This window comes from Neoarius graeffei, chromosome 11, assembly GCF_027579695.1.
Source record: "Neoarius graeffei isolate fNeoGra1 chromosome 11, fNeoGra1.pri, whole genome shotgun sequence".
NCBI lineage: Eukaryota > Metazoa > Chordata > Actinopteri > Siluriformes > Ariidae > Neoarius > Neoarius graeffei.
Genome location: NC_083579.1, coordinates 79039268 through 79058190, shown reverse-complemented (window position 1 = coordinate 79058190; position 18923 = coordinate 79039268). Strand labels below are relative to the sequence as shown.

General features: G+C 40.4%; 1 protein-coding gene across 5 annotated transcripts in view; it reads right to left on the bottom strand.

The window, feature by feature from the left end:
- Nucleotides 1–18923, bottom strand: part of smoc1 (SPARC related modular calcium binding 1) — a 125339-nt gene that overhangs the window by 19219 nt on the left and 87197 nt on the right. For all 5 annotated transcript variants that reach the window (XM_060934739.1, XM_060934738.1, XM_060934741.1 and 2 more), the window contains 4 exons: nt 8447–8639; nt 6148–6224; nt 4752–4857; nt 876–1120 (listed from right to left, as the gene is read on the bottom strand). In XM_060934739.1, the coding sequence (XP_060790722.1) occupies nt 876–1120; nt 4752–4857; nt 6148–6224; nt 8447–8639 (621 nt within the window). The remainder of the gene's footprint in view (nt 1–875; nt 1121–4751; nt 4858–6147; nt 6225–8446; nt 8640–18923) is intronic.

Here is an 18923-nt window from a genome sequence, read left to right as displayed (position 1 = left end):
TTCAACGCGTCTTTCTTTTTCAAAATTCTCTCAAACTCTTCCATATTTAATGACGCGAACCTGGCGGCCATGTTTGTTTACAAATTGTCCCAGTCGCTCACTAGCACGGAAGTTTTACTCCTCTGACGTGTGACGTCATTTTGTCTTGACAGCCGTGCAATATCGTAAACCATATTCAACACTCATTCTCCATTGGGTAGAGTGACGTAATACACATAGGATAAGCGATATGCTCACAATATTGCATGCTATCAAACCAAATGAATGAAATCCGCTAGAAGGGAATAGAGCACGTTTTTATTCCATTGAAAAAGTGTCCTGTATGGATAATAATTAGTTTTATGGAATGCCAATGAAACAAGTTATCTTATATTTATCTTATTACTTATGTTATAACAGCTCTGAACAGTCTTTCTTGTCCCAGCCTCTCTTTTATCTCTCTCTTGCAGCCTGACATGTTACCGAGAAAAACTGTGAAAGCACAAATTCCTCTGTCCTGAAGACTTTTCTATGCTTGAGAACTAAATGTTACTGATACCCTGGAGTCTCTTTAATAAACACCTCTTTGTACAAAAAGCTACACCTTATCATTCATTATATTTTATTTTGTTCCAGAGCAGCATTTTTAAATAGATTTAGTATTAATCTATTAACCATGAATGAACTACTGCCATGAGAAACAATAATATTCGAATTCAAGCTTTAATACCCAGTAAAACTGTCATTTTGTGTTGTTTTGTTTTTTGGTTAGCAAATCCTAACAAACAGACATAAATAACGTGATATCTTGCGTATCATGAAAATGTATTCAAGTTTCACAATAAAGTTAATCGCCCATCCTTAATTCTGCCTCGGATTCACTTCATAACATTCACCTTCTTTATTGACCCCAAGGCATCCTTTCAGCTCCTGCAGGGAAATGGCCTTGTCTTTGTTCAGGTCACAGTAATCAATGAACTTGCGAGCGCATTTCTTGGGCTTGGCTTTCTTTTTCACATAACGTTTGAAGGGCTTCATCTCCTTTTTGCTGATGTCATGGCTGCGGTTGTTGTCCAGCTGAAAGAAGTACCATTGCACCACACGCTCCTCCAGAGTGTGGCTTGGGTCAGGCTCTACAAAGCTGTGGAAGATTGGCATTGGGTAAGAGAGAAGCATGCGATCCATATACCTAAAATACCTCAAATCCATTTCAGCTGTCTCCCAGCTGGATAACATAAAACACTCACAGATCACATCAAATACCATTTTCTACAAAACACCAGATGATGTTTGGAAAAATCAACAGTTTTATGGTATTATGTATAAGATCTGATTGTGTTTTGAAATAAATTAAGTATGGCCCAACACACTTAGAAAACTAATTCCTTCATGCTGAAACTAACAAGATCAACTGTGAGCTACTGCTCACTTACGTATCCCCCGCTCTCGCTTATATCAGAATGCAAGCAATCGAAAGAATAGGACACTTATTACCGGTATGAATGTTGACTTCAACAAATAATTAACCTTGAAACAAGCAAGTAAAGAGCAGCGTCTCTCCCCAGGGATTTCGAACAGCATCCTGGTAAACTGTCATTTTGAAATAGCATTTTGCTTCTTGAAAAATAGCGTCAAAATCCACCCTACATGTTTCGTAAATACATTCAGTCGGTAAACAGGAAGTCGATGTGTGACAGACCTGAAAATGGTACACACGGTATAGAACCCCAAGCTGAAGCTCGGTACCAAATATCAAGCAGTTGTGATTTGTAGTTGCTGAGAAAAGTGTTATGAAAATTTTGTAAATCCAGGCTACATGTTTCATAAATACATTTAGTCGGTAAACAGGAAGTCGATGTGTGACAGACCTGAAAATGGCATAAACAGTATAGAACCCTAAGCTGAAGTTTGATACCAAGTACCAAGTGGCTATGATTTGTGGTTGCTGAGAAAAAGGGTGTTTCGGACGGACGGAGATATGGACAGATGGACAGAGGTAAACCAGTATACCCCCCCCCCTTTGGAGCAGGGGTATAATTATGCTTACCTTGAAATATTTGTGAGGCGTTTAGCTAATCTGGTGCCAATTTATTTTTTGGTACTATATGTTTGTCACACAATGGCATTTAACAGGAGAAACATTTCTCGCCATCTCAAACTGAAGTGATAACAGTCAGGTTTTGCTGTTAGAGCCTCAAAAAAACCAAAAGAGCTTCTTTCCTCACTCAACATTTCCCAGTGATGTTCAATGTCATATTAAAGAGAAAGCCAGTGTAGAAGTGGTGCAGACTGCAAACGCTGGACTCAAGCTTCCAGAAAGCAAAGCAGCTAAAAGACGCCGTTACACAAAGGTACGACAAAGGCTTAGCTCAGCTAGTGAGCGATCTATGAGGTGACAAGCTTGGTTCGGTTGATGGTGGTATCAGCAGGAAATTTGAAGCTTTGGAAGATGATGAGTTTGAACAGAGAGTATAGATGACGGGCGGGTGAAGGAGATGGACAGAGTAAAGGAATAAAGTCGTGCTGCATTACTGTCTTCAGGCAGAGAGGAATGAAGCAAGCGAAAATTCCAATTTGCATCAGGCAGTCAAACAGACTTTACTGTGGGTAATGTAGGAAGCCATTAATGAAAATGAACCAAGACTGACATGTCAAAGTAAGATGTTTCAAGATTCACAAAACCCCAAAATAAACTCCTTTATACTGACAAATAATATCCATACAAGACATGTTCGAGTGTTCACTTGTACATATTTGAGCCTGTATATTACAAAGAACTGGGTCTGGGGCCAGAAAAAACGGTTCCAGGCTAGCACCAACTCTCTGCTGGGCCAGAGGAAAGAACCGCTTATGTCAGCGGGGGGGCAGAGTTGTTAAGACCAACAACAATAACAAGACCGCGAAAGATCGCCATTTTTAAGCGACGAGAAGCAGCAGCTGTACAAACACAAAGTCAGCCATTATTATTATTATTATTGTTGTTGCTGCTGTTGCTTCTTCCGTGTTGTTTTTGCTTTGATATTTGCGCCAAGGTTTATGCAAACGTAGCGACGTAACTGACGTATACAGCGACACAACTGATGTATACACCGACGTAACTGACGTATACAGCGAAGTAATGACGTGTCTTCCCTTAGCACCGCGAGCTATGGAAAAGCAAACTGGTTCTCAGCTGGCTCGCAAGTTGAACGAGTTGTGAACCAGCACCAGCACTGGCCCCGAACCAGCCCTGGAACTGATTTGGTGGAAAAGGGGTAACAGAGAGCACACGAGAGAGCGAGTGAGAGAGCAAGAGCAGTGGCGGCAGGGGATTTTTTTTTAGAACTAGAAGCCTTTATTTGATGGCTCTGTGTAATGAAGGTAAATGAGGTTCTAGTGTGCCGTTAACGTCACAGGCAGATATCTGGTTTCAGTGCAAATGGTTGCACCCAGGTAAACCTACGGTATTTTTTAGCAATATTATAACTTTTAAAAAGGATAAATTGTTGATATACAGTTTTATTTTTAATCTGAATGTGCGGAGGGCACATCAGGGCACTCACTGTGATCGGCAAACAGTGTTTATTTTTGGGTTTTGTTTGATTTTAAACTAAAAAAGTAAACCTTTTAAAAATGTTAAATTAATCAAGCTTAATATGCAAGTCTGTTAGGGTGGATTTATCTAGGGCTTTCAGATTTATTAGAGGTTCTTGGGAACCTTTTGAGATCATCCTGCCTCTACGAACAGAAACACACCCTGCGTCCGAAATCACTCACTACTCACTCTATAGTGGACGATATAGTGAGTTCACCATTTTGTTGTCCTGTCCGAATGCATAGTGAGAATTATTACATCCTATATAGTGGACTCATAGTATCTCACAATCAATGCACCATGAAAAGTAGTGAACAGCCGATGGTCACTAACCAAGCAATATATCCCATCATGCACTGTGGTCACGCTGAAAGAAAAGCTGTTTCATAAGGACCGTTAAGTATTTTAGACTGAGTATAGCAGTAGTTTGTTTGTCCTTATGACAACGGGCACGAGACACATTTATAAGCTGTGGTGCGAAAATGGCAATAATATTGTAGTGTGTTGGGGTGAACGGACGGAAGAAGAAACACGTTATAAACAGACATTCAAGTCCAATTAAAAATAGTAAGAGAATTGAGAAAAAGCTAAAATAGAATAAGACAGATAAAATACAAGAATAAACGTTACAGTGCAGAGCGAGGAATTAATCAAAAGCCTCAAATTTGATTTAAAAAAGGGAGTGACAAAGAAGAAGCCTTGTTTAAAAGAACTGAAAGATGCAGCAGACACAAAGTACTTTGGATTGATTAATGTACAGTACGAAATACGCTCAGTATAATATGGATTCATCACAAAAATACATGCATGTATTTATTATTTTGAAAACCCACCAGCCGACTGATCTGGCACGTTTTAATTGTGAGACAGTAATGACGTGAATAACAGCGCAGCGGAGTAGTGTCCGAAAGTGGGTTTGTTTTTTGCTTTTTTTTTCACTTTACCAATGAGCTCACTATATAGTCCTCTATATAGAATTCCCTAGATAGTGACTAGGGAGTAGTGAATGAGTGAGTGATTTCGGACACAGCTACTGTTTTTGAGGTTCTACAAAATGTTCCTTCAAAGTTCCACCAGAGGAGCAAATCATTTTTTTATCCCCCCCCAGAGTGTAACTCTATCTATCTATCTATCTATCTATCTATCTATCTATCTATCTATCTATCTATGCACATTTTCAAAATAAAAAGCTTCTTACCTCCCACCACCAGAGGGGGTTGGTGCGTTAACGGCATTTACCATGTCTGTCGTTAGGGCATCCAACAAGCTGGTTATGAATTCTATTTTCTTTCCATCTGGACAGCCTGTCACATTTGAACAAAGTTTACACACATGACCACAAACTCACACAATGACACACATGAGAACATCACTGAAAAAGAATAATACACGTTTTCTCATTCGAAATACCAGAAAAATACAAAAACTGCTTTTGAAATGCCTGTAAAGTGCGTTTGCATGTATAAACAGGGGAAAAGATAGAAAAAGAGAGAACTGCAAGGTAACAATATTCATCCGACACCCAGTTAACTTTTACAGCACACTGCCCAACACTTTGACTATTACCTTTTAATTGCTCCAGATGTAGAGCCTTAACAGCAAGCATTTCCACCCTAATTGTGTCTCTAAAAGAGTGACTTCAAACATGAGAACATAATAAACGAACTGCGTTTTATATTTTCACCCCGGCCTCTGCCTCTTTCGCTTTCTCTCACACTCCCTCTGACCTCCTCATGCACCATTCCATCTGTTCCTCTGGTCTGACCTCTGGGGCAGTGTGTGGGAGTTTGGGGTCCGGTTGCATGCAGGTGAATCCAATTAGTGTGATTGTGGCAAGGACAAGAGTCGTGACGCACCGCTTCACTGCCTCACCATCTCACCAGGCGGGTGTTAAATTAGAGCGCATTGAATACAGGATTGAATCAAACCATTTCGAACTCGTGTTCTCTGTGAATGCAAAATATTTGATTTGCTTCTTTGTTTAACAGCAAGTGTTTCAGGAAAGTGAAGAGATTAATTAGTTGTTGCTATTTTTTTTATCACTTCTATTGACAGAAATGTCATATTTTTACAAATAAGGATGTGAAGTTTTTGTGAAGAGTGACAGGGTGTGTAGCTAGAGTACATAAAAATTATTTTGCTCAACCCTGCAGGGGCAACAACACCCGAGTTGACCCCCGCCCCGCCTTCTAATGCAGCCCCTCTCCACCTCTCCAAATAGCCATAAACCAGCCACGGCACACATCTGCTGCACAGTCAGGAGCCATGTTTTACTCTGTAAATGTACCAGATGGAGAATTAGTGAGCAGTTATAATGAAACTTTAAATGAAGGGGAGAAAGTAGATCAACCAAAGTAAAGGAACAGGAACCAGTGAAAGGGCCAGGGAACCTTGTGAAAGCTTCCCACTTAAAAGAAAGACCACCTTGAGGTGGCAACACATGGGACTTAAAATCCCATGACTGTTTCCCCAATGATGTTAGTGAGCACAAACAGACACCGAGTACTTGGAAGTTCACAGCTACGGAGCATGAATATCGTCTCTGTTTTACACTGGGGAGAAGCCTGAGAGAATGTGTGTCGTTCTTTCCTCACCATTCAGATCTCTGTCTCTGAACGGATCCTCCGTATCAGAAACGGGGGGATGGACTGCACACTCTGGCTTTTTATATCTAAAAGAAAGCAGACAGAGAGAGAGAGAGAGAGAGAGAGAGAGAGAGAGAGAGAGAGAGATTTTTGAACTAATTGAGACACAATGTCAGCAAACTCCGGGAAATCGGGGGAATGGAAAAAGCCACATGAGTCAAGACGAGAATACAAACCTGTAAATTTAGAGGAAAACAACTATTGTCTCACTAGCTAAAGTCGTGAGTCAAGAACATTTTAGTGCAAAAACATAAACCCAGTGACTAACCACTTTGCTTGGGAAGTTAAAAAAAAAACAACAAAAAAAAGCATACTTTGAGTTGTTTTGCACAGCTTGAGTATTATATTGTTATTAACAGGGACCAAAGTGAAGATTTAGAAGTGATCATAAGAATCATCTTTAATAAAAAAAATAAAAAATTAAAAAAATATTTCTTGTGGACCTTGTTGTTGGTCACTGTTATTTGAGCACTGAACAAAAAAAGGAGTTGCTGGAGCATGTGTATTTCATTTCACTGGCTGTTCCGTGTAGGATTGCATTTTGCACTTCCAAAAATGCTCAGTGATCCAAAAACGAGTGTTTTAGGCATGAGAGTGCACTTTGTCTCACATTTTGGGTAATGAGAGAGCTAACGTGCAGAAGATCCATCCGGCAGTTAAAATCTCTGAACAAAAGAATGAGGGCAGAATGTGCCTGAACTCAAAATGAAACTGTATACTAAAAGATTTAAATACAAACAAACAGCCATTCAAACCATTATTTACAGGAAAAAAGGAACACTCGGACAATACAAGAGCAATTTGCGCCTTTTTCTTTTTTTTTTTTTGCTAGGAAACGGTATGGGTCGCGTTCAGAATTGCTGATTTAAATTACATCAATTTAACCTGGAGAAAGCTGCGCATAGTCTGACTGGGATTACAGTGCTGCTTAAAGATGATTTTTCCATGTTTCCATTTATGATTAAATTGTAGTTCGTGCCTCTGAGGTTATCAGATTTTTTTTCTTGAGTAGGGGTGTCTGAGATGGGGCTTTTCAAAAGCATCTAGACCAATTAGCATTAACATTTCCCTTTCAGGCAAACAAACAAACAAATAAATAGAGGAGAGGAAATGATCACATTTTTTCTTTGCTGTCAAATGGAATGAAAAGTTCTGAAAAAGTATTTAAATTTAATATAAAAATGAAAAAAGGCTAATATGATTATTATGTGTAAAACTTAACGTAGCCACAATATATTAAACTGAGGTCATGAAAATGTATATATGCAAGTTATATATGCCATTTTATCCTCATTTTAACCCACTACTGTATTTTGATTTGTTGAATTGATAAAATATTTTGTTAATCTGATAAGCTCCTCTATAAACAAAACATGCCAATGGATAGAAGGATAAGCTGACCAAGCACCCATCTGCTGCGACGCTTACAGGTCACTTTATATTCATTTATAAATTTCTGTATTCAAAATTTACTTCCTGAGATAAGAAATGTCTCTGATTAAGGTGTCACCTCATCTCATCTCATTATCTGTAGCCGCTTTATCCTGTTCTACAGGGTCGCAGGCAAGCTGGAGCCTATCCCAGCTGACTACAGGCGAAAGGCGGGGTACACCCTGGACAAGTCGCCAGGTCATCACAGGGCTGACACATAGACACAGACAACCATTCACACTCACATTCACACCTACGCTCAATTTAGAGTCACCAGTTAACCTAACCTGCATGTCTTTGGACTGTGGGGGAAACCGGAGCACCCGGAGGAAACCCACGCGGACAACATGCAAACTCCGCACAGAAAGGCCCTCGCCGGCCCTGGGGCTCGAACCCAGGACCTTCTTGCTGTGAGGCGACAGCAGTAACTACTACACCACCATGCCGCCCTTTAAAATGATGATACTGTGAATTCATTATGTCATGTGTATGGATTTAATATTGGCCTCAAGTGTCATTCCATGAAAAACACATTTCAGCGTGCCAGCCAGTGGCACTAGACTTACTACTGCTCCTAGTGCAAGATGAGATCAGAACAAACAGGAAACTGAGACACAGCTCTGCTTTACTCAAACTCCTCACATACAAAAAAAAAAAAATCTTGTTAACTTATTATACTATTTCTTTTTAAATAACATGCAAGTCTTGGTAGTTTTATTAAACACAAAAACACAGTGTATAAAAAGATGAGTGCTTGTTAAATGAAAATGCACTGTTATATAAATGTAGTTGCTGAAGCTTTATGTCGTGTATTTACCTGGCCGAGGTTCCGGGTATGGGTCGTCCTGTGTCTGTCAGCACACACCAGCAGTAGCCGGTGGACTGGTGGCACTGCACAGGCTTGTACAGGCCCAGCGGCCCACAGTCTGGGACAAAGATGCCCTCTCTAGGGTTCTGCCGAGCCTCGTCAAGTGCACTCTGTCTCTCTTGGTCACAAGAGGGAACTTTCTCTGGAATCAAAATAAACACAGTCAGTCAATACACCTTTCGCCCATAGTCAGCTGGGATAGGCTCCAGCTTGCCTGCGACCCTGTAGAAGGATAAAGCGGCTACAGATAATGAGATGAGATGGGATGAGATGAGTCAATACACCTCACAGAAACACTGGTACTACCACTGTCACACACTCCTTTTCTGAGTGGACAGAATAAAGGTACAAATCGCTGTGACTGAATACGAGGAACCAATTTGAAATGTAAAGTGGAGACAATAAAATATGAAGAACAGGAATTTGTGTAAACTTGATCAAATCTTCAGCAATACAGAATAAAGCGGTAGCTGAAAACACACATATACAGTGCATTACTGAACTTTTTAACATTTTGTATCGTTACGACCTGAAACAGAAATGTTGGTCTTAGCTTGGATTATACGTCAGAAATCTACACAAAACAGGCAGAAAACTCAATATAGTCTGCAATATATATCCTCCATAAACCTTTAAAGTTCCAGGATTTCCACACAATAAAATGCGAGAAAGTTTAAGAGGGGTGAATACTTATGCAACACACTATAGATCCCACTAAAAGAAACAAAACAATAAAACAGAAAAAAATATATTTGTGACATGCATGTAAAAACAGCAAGATGTGAGTGCTGAAAGTCAACGTTTTTATTCGGGGCAAACTAGTAATCATTGTATAAATCCAAAGCAGTGGTCACAAAACAGGCTGGGAATATCACATGAGGATAATCCATAAACAGAATGAGAGAAACAGGCATAAGGGTCAAAATCAGGAAATAAGATTTCTGGGGAGCTCGTGGAAAAATGAAATGTTAGGAAAAGGCTCGGTGTGACACATGTACATCGGAACGAAACTTTGCAACAAGACAGAGAAATATGAGGGTATAAATTGACAAACTAAGTAGGAACTAAACAGATACAGCTGGAATGATATGCACATGACATAACAGCGGGTGGATACAGGAGCAGGAAGAGAAAATGAAGAATTTTTAGAGATAAAAGCTCTGTGATCTCAGGGGGTTTGACAAAGCTACAATGTTGTCAGCGTTCCAGGTTGTGATGATCAACATATAGCCGAACTCTCCTCATAGTCGGTCCACACGGACAAAATTACGACTGCCAGATGAAATCCAGTGTTGACGCAAGGTAATGAATGGAAAGTGGAAGTGCTTGTTTAAATTAGCACATGCAGAAGCTTCGTGATGGAAATATTCTCAAGATATTCTCTCATCCCTGACCTTTCTCTGAGGCTTGAAACTTCTCACACACACACACACACACACACACACCCCTCCAACTATTATTAACACCATGAACACTTAACAGATGTTTGTTTAAATATTTTAACGCCTTGTCTCATAAATCTCTGTTTATGTTAAGATCCATTTAGCACATTGCTGACTGTGTGGAGTCCAAGTATAACAGTGTTGTACAGCATGTTGAAGCTAACCTAGCTAGCTCTGTACAGATGAGGGCTTTTTACAGCACTGGTAATTCATGTACTTTTTAACAGAGTGTGTACAGAGTCCCAAAAACAGCCATTTCAGTCATTTTACTTGCCATACTCTCTTTCTGTAAAAGTCTTATTCAAGCTGACAAACAGGTGACCCAATAAAACAAACGAGCTTATGTAATGTATATACTCCCCCCCACACACACACACACCCATCCAAGACCATCCCACCCAAAACGCAAGCAACACACAAATGTACAACTCCCCCCCCCCCCAAAAAAAAAGGTCTAATCTAATGACCCTAGTCGTCTTATACAAGTTCATGCTACTTTCTGAGTTTATGTTGTGGGTAGGAGTATTTCTCGGATAAAGAAGGAACTGTGGGATTTTAAATGGTAGACTATGCCATGGGCCAGGCAAAGGCTGCAGAAACCAGAGGGATGTCTAAAACAGACTACATGATATATGACTTCTTTGGTTGTAACCAAATACTGGTGTTTTTGTTTTTGTGTCCTTTGCAAACAGTACTGGTACCCAGCCTGACAGTACTGTCACGCTCTGGAACAGTCCCGGGGCGATTTAAGTGGGACCTGGCTGGAAAGGCGCAGCGGGTGGTGCGTATTTGTGGGGTGGGGGTGGAAGGGGGGATGGAATGGGACCTGTTTCCAGCAAGCGGTTGCCATCGGAGCATGAGTGGGACTCAAAGCTTTGTGCTCAAGTGATCCAAGCTGCTATGAGATGCTTTCGCCCCTATCCAAGGCTTCTCCAAATTATTTAGCACTGTTTACTATAGTGGGGGTATAGTGGCGCCAGACAGCTAAGAGTCCTAAAGGAAAATTGTTTTGTTTTCCCTTTATATGCATACAGTGGTGCTTGAAAGTTTGTGAACCCTTTAGAATTTTCTATATTTCTGCATAAATATGACCTAAAACATCATCAGATTTTCACACAAGCCCTAAGAGTAGATAAAGAGAACTCAGTTAAACAAATGAGACAAAAATATTATACTTGGTCATTTATTTATTGAGGAAAATGATCCAATATTACACATTTGTGAGTGGAAAAAGTATGTGAACCTTTGCTTTCAGTATCTGGTGTGACCCCCTTGTGCAGCAATAACTGCAACTAAACATTTCCGGTAACTGTTGATCAGTCCTGCACACCGGCTTGGAGGAATTTCAGCCCATTCCTCCATACAGAACAGCTTCAACTCTGGGATGTTGGTGGGTTTCCTCACATGAACTGCTCGCTTCAGGTCCTTCCACAACATTTCCATTGGATTAAGGTCAGGACTTTGACTTGGCCATTCCAAAACATTAACTTTATTTTTCTTTAACAATTCTTTGGTAGAATTGACTTGCGTGCTTAGGGTCGTTGTCTTGCTGCATGACCCACCTTCTCTTGAGATTCAGTTCATGGACAGATGTCCTGACATTTCCCTTTAGAATTCGCTGGTATAATTCAGAATTCATTGTTCCATCAATGATGGCAAGCCGTCCTGGCCCAGATGCAGCAAAACAGGCCCAAACCATGATACTACCACCACCATGTTTCACAGATGGGATAAGGGTCTTATGCTGGAATACAGTGTTTTCTTTTCTCCAAACATAACGCTTCTCATTGAAGCCAAAAAGTTCTATTTTGGTCTCATCCATCCACAAAACATTTTTCCAATAGCCTTCTGGCTTGTCCACGTGATCTTTAGCAAACTGCGAATGAGCAACAATGTTCTTTTTGGAGAGCAGTGGCTTTCTCCTTGCAACCCTGCCATGCACACCATAGTTGTTCAGTGTTCTCCTGATGTGGACTCATGAACATTAACATTAGCCAATGTGAGAGAGGCCTTCAGTTGCTTAGAAGTGGGGTCCTTTGTGACCTCGCTGACTATTACACGCCTTGCTCTTGGAGTGATCTTTGTTGGTCGACCACTCCTGGGGAGGGTAACAATGGTCTTGAATTTCCTCAATTTGTAAACAATCTGTCTGAATGTGGATTGGTGGAGTCCAAACTCTTTAGAGATGGTTTTGTAACCTTTTCCAGCCTGATGAGCATCAACAACACTTTTTCTGAGGTCCTCAGAAATCTCCTTTGTTCATGCCGTGATACACTTCCACAAACGTGTTGTGAAGATCAGACTTTGATAGATCCCTGTTCTTTAAATAAAACAGGGTGCCCACTCACACCTGCTTGTCATCCCACTGATTGAAAACACCTGACTCTAATTTCACCTTCAAATTAACTGCTAATCCTAGAGGTTCCCATACTTTTTCCACTCACAGACATGTAATATTGGATAATTTTCCTCAATAAATAAATGACCAAGTATAATATTTTTGTCTCATTTGTTTAACTGGGTTCTCTTTATCTACTTTTAGGACTTGTGTAAAAATCTGATGATGTTTTAGGTCATATTTATGCAGAAATATAGAAAATTCTAAAGGGTTCACAAACTTTCATGCACCACTGTAAAAGAAAAAAAAATACTGGATCGTCAGAATTCAATCATCACCCCTGATTTATCTCCTAATGTGTTTTGAAACATTATTGGTGAGTCTTTTCCTGTGTTGACAGGACAGGAAATTTCAAAGGAAATAAAATAAAGACTGATTAAAAAACTGAAGAAAGAAGTGTACTGTCATTGCATTCTTTATACAGTATTTCTTGTTGATTAAAAGATTAGTCAAAGTGAGCTTTCAGTAAAGTGCTTTGATTTCCATAGCAGTCTCATTGGCATATCCATCCCAATCTGGTGCAAATTTATTGCCACTCTTGTCAGGGGAAGCCCAGCTCACAGCTCATACAGCTCCCATGCACCAACCTGCTGGAATATCCGGATCTGAAATGGGCGATTCTGCAGCAGGTCAGTCACAGACTGGAACAACATCGCCAGCACTTCCATGCACTGGCATACAATGAGGTCGGCTGCCTGTTCGCTTTCACCCAACAGCTCAGAGATGCCTGCCGACGGTGGCTGCGGACTGGAGAGTGTGACGCTGAGGACATCATCGACCGAGTGGCACTGGAGCAGTTTGTTTGCCAAGAGGAACATTGACCTGGGTTCAGTGGCACCATGCAGCATCACTGGAGGAGGCAGTCCAGCTGGCAGAGGACCACCTGGCAGTGTTTCTAGGAGCAGGCACTCCCGCCCCTTCTCCCTCTCACTCGTTTTCTCTCTCTCTCTTTTTCTTCGCTCCTCTCCTACCCCAGCACCAAGGAAACAGGGGCCCATTCCCCTGAAGCCCGCTCCCTAAACCCATGTCCCTCCCTGTTTTCCCTCACCTCCTTGTAACTCTGTACCAATGCTGCTACTAATTCCCTTTCTCTCTCCACAGGTGGAACCTTCCATGCTCACCAAAACCGGAACAAAGCCTGGGGAGGTCTTCAGGCATGGCCGGAAAGCTGGGCATTTCTGAAATCAATGTCCCCTTGGGGATTCTGATCCACATTCCTAACATGCCTCACACTTCCCCCAATCAAGGAGGAGTGTACCGAGTGTCAGTGAGTATTCAAGGGGGTACAGTTCAGGTCTTGGCGGACTCAGGTTGTAATCAGACCACGGTTCCTCAAAGCTTGATTCATTGCAGGGCATTGCGAAATGCACAATTGATGAAGATTAGGTGTGTACACAGGGATGTTAAATATCCACTGGCACCCATTGCAATCAAGTTCAGGAGCAAAAAGCATAGTGTGGAGGCAGGTAGTTAATCCTTGCCTCACCGATCCATTAATCCTGGGGACAAATTGGGCAGGGTTTAAAATGTTATCAGGCACTTATTTGTGGATGAGTCCTGCTCTCCATGTCCCCTAACGTGGAGTTGATGCAGATGGCCCTGGGACTGCCTCCCCAGGTAATGCTACACAGGAATCCCCCAAGGTGTTAGCACCTTAGTGGACTCTTAGTGTACCCATATTTCTGACAGTGAGCTACCAGTAATCTAAACCGTAATGTGAGATTACTATGTGTTTAAAACTGTAAATGCATGCGATGTGTCTTTTGCCATCACCAATTTCAGCATAATCTTAAAAATTTCAAATAAAATTAAAAAATAGAGTTCTTAAATTGGTCATTTCATTTTTGTCTGTTAATTGTTAACAGTAAATTTATAGTGAGCTCACATTTTTGGATGTCGACATTTGCAAATGAATTTTCAAATAGACAAATCAAATTTTGTTCACCATATTTCGATTGCCTTACTTACGGGAAGAGACTGAAGAAACCAAAACATAACCTCAGTATAGTGCAAAAGAAGGAAACCAAATCTTTGAAGCCCCCTGTTACTAACAACGTGCTGGTATAACTTTTCTACAAAAGTATGAATTCCAGTGTTACTGTCTCATTTGAACCACCACATGGCCTTGGGCTTTCTAGATAAAAAGCTAGATCTTTAAGCCAGCTTGACAGCCTCTGTCAACTTCCCCAAAACTACCACCACATTGCTAGACGGAGGACTGATGGTCTACTCGTCTTCTCAGAACATCAAATACTAATCAGAAGCAGGAGGATCCTCGAAATGATCCCAAACAGCTGTCAATACGAATCAGTTTTTACGCTACACTGACAGTGTTTGCTGCACCACAAAACGTCCCAACATGTTTCATGGCAGATGAGAAGATAAACAACTATTTTTTTTTCCTCTCTTTAGCAACTGTGACCAAAGTATGGGCAAAAAAAAAGGAGTCATCCCACAGCCATGTCTCACAACCGTTTTTAATGTGCTACTGGAATTACACACACACACATACATAATATACATACACTTCTGCTCTCAATCATGGATCTTCTAGACGATAATCCAATCTGCTCTTGCACACTTCCTTTGCCAAGGCGTGAAACCCCCCCAGCCTTGTGGAACTGACTAGGCATGCTCAGAGGGGGCCGTATTCATCTGAACGAAACTGCGGAAAAGACACACTAAACAAATTACCCCAAGGAGAGCTGAGAGAGAGAGAGAGAGAGAGAGAGACACTATAATCTGAACGGAGTTAGGTTTCCCACTCTTGGACATGTTTTACATTGGATCTAAAACAAGACCAAACATGTTGTGCAATCAGCATCACTTCAATGCTTTGGCAAAAATGCTTTAATATGAGACGGTTGGAAATCCATCTGTCTGTAGCAAAGGTGGACAGTAATGAAGTACATTTACTTGAGTACTGCACTTAAGTACACTTTTTGAGTATTTGTACTTTACTTGAGTATTATTTTTTTTGAAACTTATGACTAACTTCACTACATTTGAAAGACAAAAATCATACTTTTCACTCCACTACATTTCTATCAAGTTCCTCGTTACTCATTACAATGAAGCAGCTTTGAAAGTGGATGCTTTTTTTCTTTTCTTTTCTAAAACATATTTTGTTTTGTTTTCTTCGCAGGTGACACTGAGAGCCTATCAGTAATCACTAGGGTCACGTCACATGCATCGACTGTATAAAATCAAGTTCAATGATTTCTCCGCAGCATTATTTAACACGATCAGTTGATGGCAGAATGGAAGGAGGCGGTTCTTCTGGGAAATGCACGCACCCATGGCTATACCTAGAACCCATGTTTCAGTTTTCTGAAAGGAATAAAGATTCGTTTCATTTTAAATGTTTGCCAAAAACAAACCACATCACGGCCTACAAAAACTCCTGTCCGACGTGCGGAAGGATATTGAGGTATATAAATGTTTTATTCCAAGAGAAAGCTTGTAATGAAGTTGTCTGTGCTTTTAGAGCTAGCGATAACGTTGCAATAGCTATGCAGTCTGGTTAGTCACATGACTTTCTATGGATTTGCCCACCAAGTTGCCGTAGCCATGTCCACAGCTAACATTTACACATAGCTAGTTAACTTGAACACTGTTAGTTAGCATGTAAAAACGGAGTTACACTAACATGAATAATGCTAACTTATCTGAAATCCTTTCAGAAATATGTTTTAGCATAATCTTGCCAAATAAACAGAATGTAGAAATCTTTCTTTTCTAGTTGCGTTAGCTACCCAATATGATTTTGAGTTTGAAAAGAGTTTGCTAGCATGTCAAGTGGAGTGTCACTGGCTAGCTAGCTTAACGTTAAACCACCATGATGCACAGCATGCATTCATTTTATGAATTCACATTTCTGTCTTTGGTAACGGCATTAGGTTTTGTAAGTGTTGTGGCAATAATACAAAGATGCGTTGACAGAAAATGTACTTTTAATACTTAAGTATTTTTAAAAGCAAATACTTCAGTACTTTAACTTAAGTAAAATTTTACTGTACAGCTTTCACTTGTATCAGAGTAACATTTAACCAGCGGGATCTGTACTTCGACTTGAGTAATGAAGTTGGGAACTTTGACCACCTCTGGTCTGTACGAGGTAGAGCTTCATGGATGATGATTTGTGAGCCAAAGTTTCAATACAAGCTTTGCTAATTCCAGATAATCATAATAATGATAAAGAAATCATTTAAAGTATTCACTTGTGCTTAGCTTTTTTTTCCTTTTTTTAACTTTTGCACTGGAGGAGCTACAAGGCTAATGTAGCAAACAGGTAATGGAAGTGTCATCTTTGACTATGTAACACAGTGTAAATTTTAGCTTCATAACATAAAAAATGTGCTATAAAAATGTATTATATACTTGAAATTAGAAATATATTATATTCAGAATCACTTGTACAATATGTGATGAGGAAGAAACAGTTTCTGGCTTCAAGATGGCTGCTACGAGTGTTTTAGCAATGCAACAATCATTTTGTCCATTTTTATAGAGCACGTCATTCAGTAAAAATAAATAAATAAATAAATAGTCACACTCAAATGAAATAACTTTATCCATTTATGCCATGCAAATGTTTTCATGTAAATATTAGCATGTTCACCTCATGTCAGAACTTTGCTAATTGTTACAGCTTGGAGACTAAGAGCTGTTCATCTCTTGTGACTCAGTTTTTATGGCAAAACACACTGACCAGTACAGTATCTAGCAGTTACCAAACCCATATTTAAATGTCCTTCAATGATTTTTAGAATTGAAACAAATATAGATTTCCTTTAACTGTAGATATTTTGCCTGTGTTTACAATGTCAGGTCACAGAGTGTGAAATGGAAGCTTCTGGAAATTTGTACATTTTGTTCAAAACTCAAAAATTCTGTCTGCATTTTTTCCACAGTTAATCCAAAGCAAGATTATGTAGGATTTTTACCTTAAAATGTCAGCTTTAAAATAATTTTCATGACTTGTAATAAGGAGAACGGCTTGTCTTCCATTCCTAGTCCATGCCAGTTATATCAATACTCTTGTCGGACATCCCTGAGATCTCTCGTAAGATCTGCATAATGCTTTACAGCATCCCGACCAGCTTCCAAAATCAGGAAGCCTAAAAGAAGAAGCCTATATATCTTATAAGCCTATAATAAAAAGCTCCATTGATATTCTCAGTACGGATATCATTTGAGGTGAAGAGACCAATAAAAACGCTGTCAGAGGAAGCCAGGAAGAGAAAAACAGAGCGTAAGAGACCAGACAAGAGTAAATCTTGGACTGGCTTTTACTTATTGGCGAGGGCTAAGAGAGACAAAAGGCTGCAAGACAGATGCTGAGCTAGGCTTTTTTTTGTTGAACTAAAAACTAATATTTTGTAAGCCGTCTTGCTTTGTGTTATGTCGTTGCACTTGCTTGATGTTTGGCTGTGTTAGCAAAGTTGTTGACTTGCTAGTTGTTGATCCTAAGCCAAGTCGGTCCATTTCAACAGAGGTTTAGCTGCTACCTACATCTTGAGGTGATGTTAGCAAACTTGCTGGACATCAGTAATGGTAATAAGTGCTCTGTTTGCTAGTTTGCCACCCAAGTTTGCATTAGTTTGTGTCGGGGCATCCAAGTTGATTTAGTTAATTTAGTAAACATTCATTTAGTTGATTAGCTGTTCCTTGTTTAATAGTATCTCTCAGCATTACGTAGATACATCGGCTACAGAATGGTTCTGGTTACATTAGCTTAACATGCTACTATTCCGAGCTGTGTGCAATGCTTGTGCAAACTTTGGCTTGCATCCATCCATCCATTATCCATAACCGCTTATCCTGTGCAGGGTTGCGGGCAAGGCGAGAGGCGGGGTACACCCTGGACAAGTTGCCACATCATCGCAGGGGTGACACATTCAGACAAACAACCATTCACACTCACATTCACACCTACTGTCAATTTAGAGCCACCAATTAGCCTAACCTGCATGTCTTTGGACTGTGGGGGAAACCGGAGCACGCGGAGGAAACCCACACAGACACAGGGAGAACATGCAAACTCCACACAGAAAGGCCCCTGTTGGCCACTGGGTTCAAACCCAGAACCTTCTTGCTATGAGGCGACCATGCTAACCACTACACCACCATGCTGCCCTTTGATTTGTAGCATGGCAAAAAAACGTCTGAGCATGCATGCTTACTTCAAGACATAAGCTGTGATCTGTGATGGGAAACACCAGAACATAAGAGAAATATGGTGGTAGAATCATGAAGTGCGGACAGCAGTGAAAATCAAGATAGAAGCATTCAAAACCTGGCAAGCAGACTTGAGCGATCAGGGAAAAAAAAAACTCCTTTACAAGGAAGCCTGCAAGCAGACAAAGAGAAAAGTAACCATGGCAAGAGCAGAGGCAGAGAAACAACTGTATGAAGAGCTGGAGAACAAAGAAGGACAGGGCAAAATGTATCGGATTGCCAAAGTAAGGCAAAAGCAAAGACAAGACATCAGTGAAGTCACATGTATTAAAGACAAGAATGGTAACATCATGGTAGGACAGGAGCAGATAAGTAAGCAGTGGAAAGGATACTATGAAGCACTTCT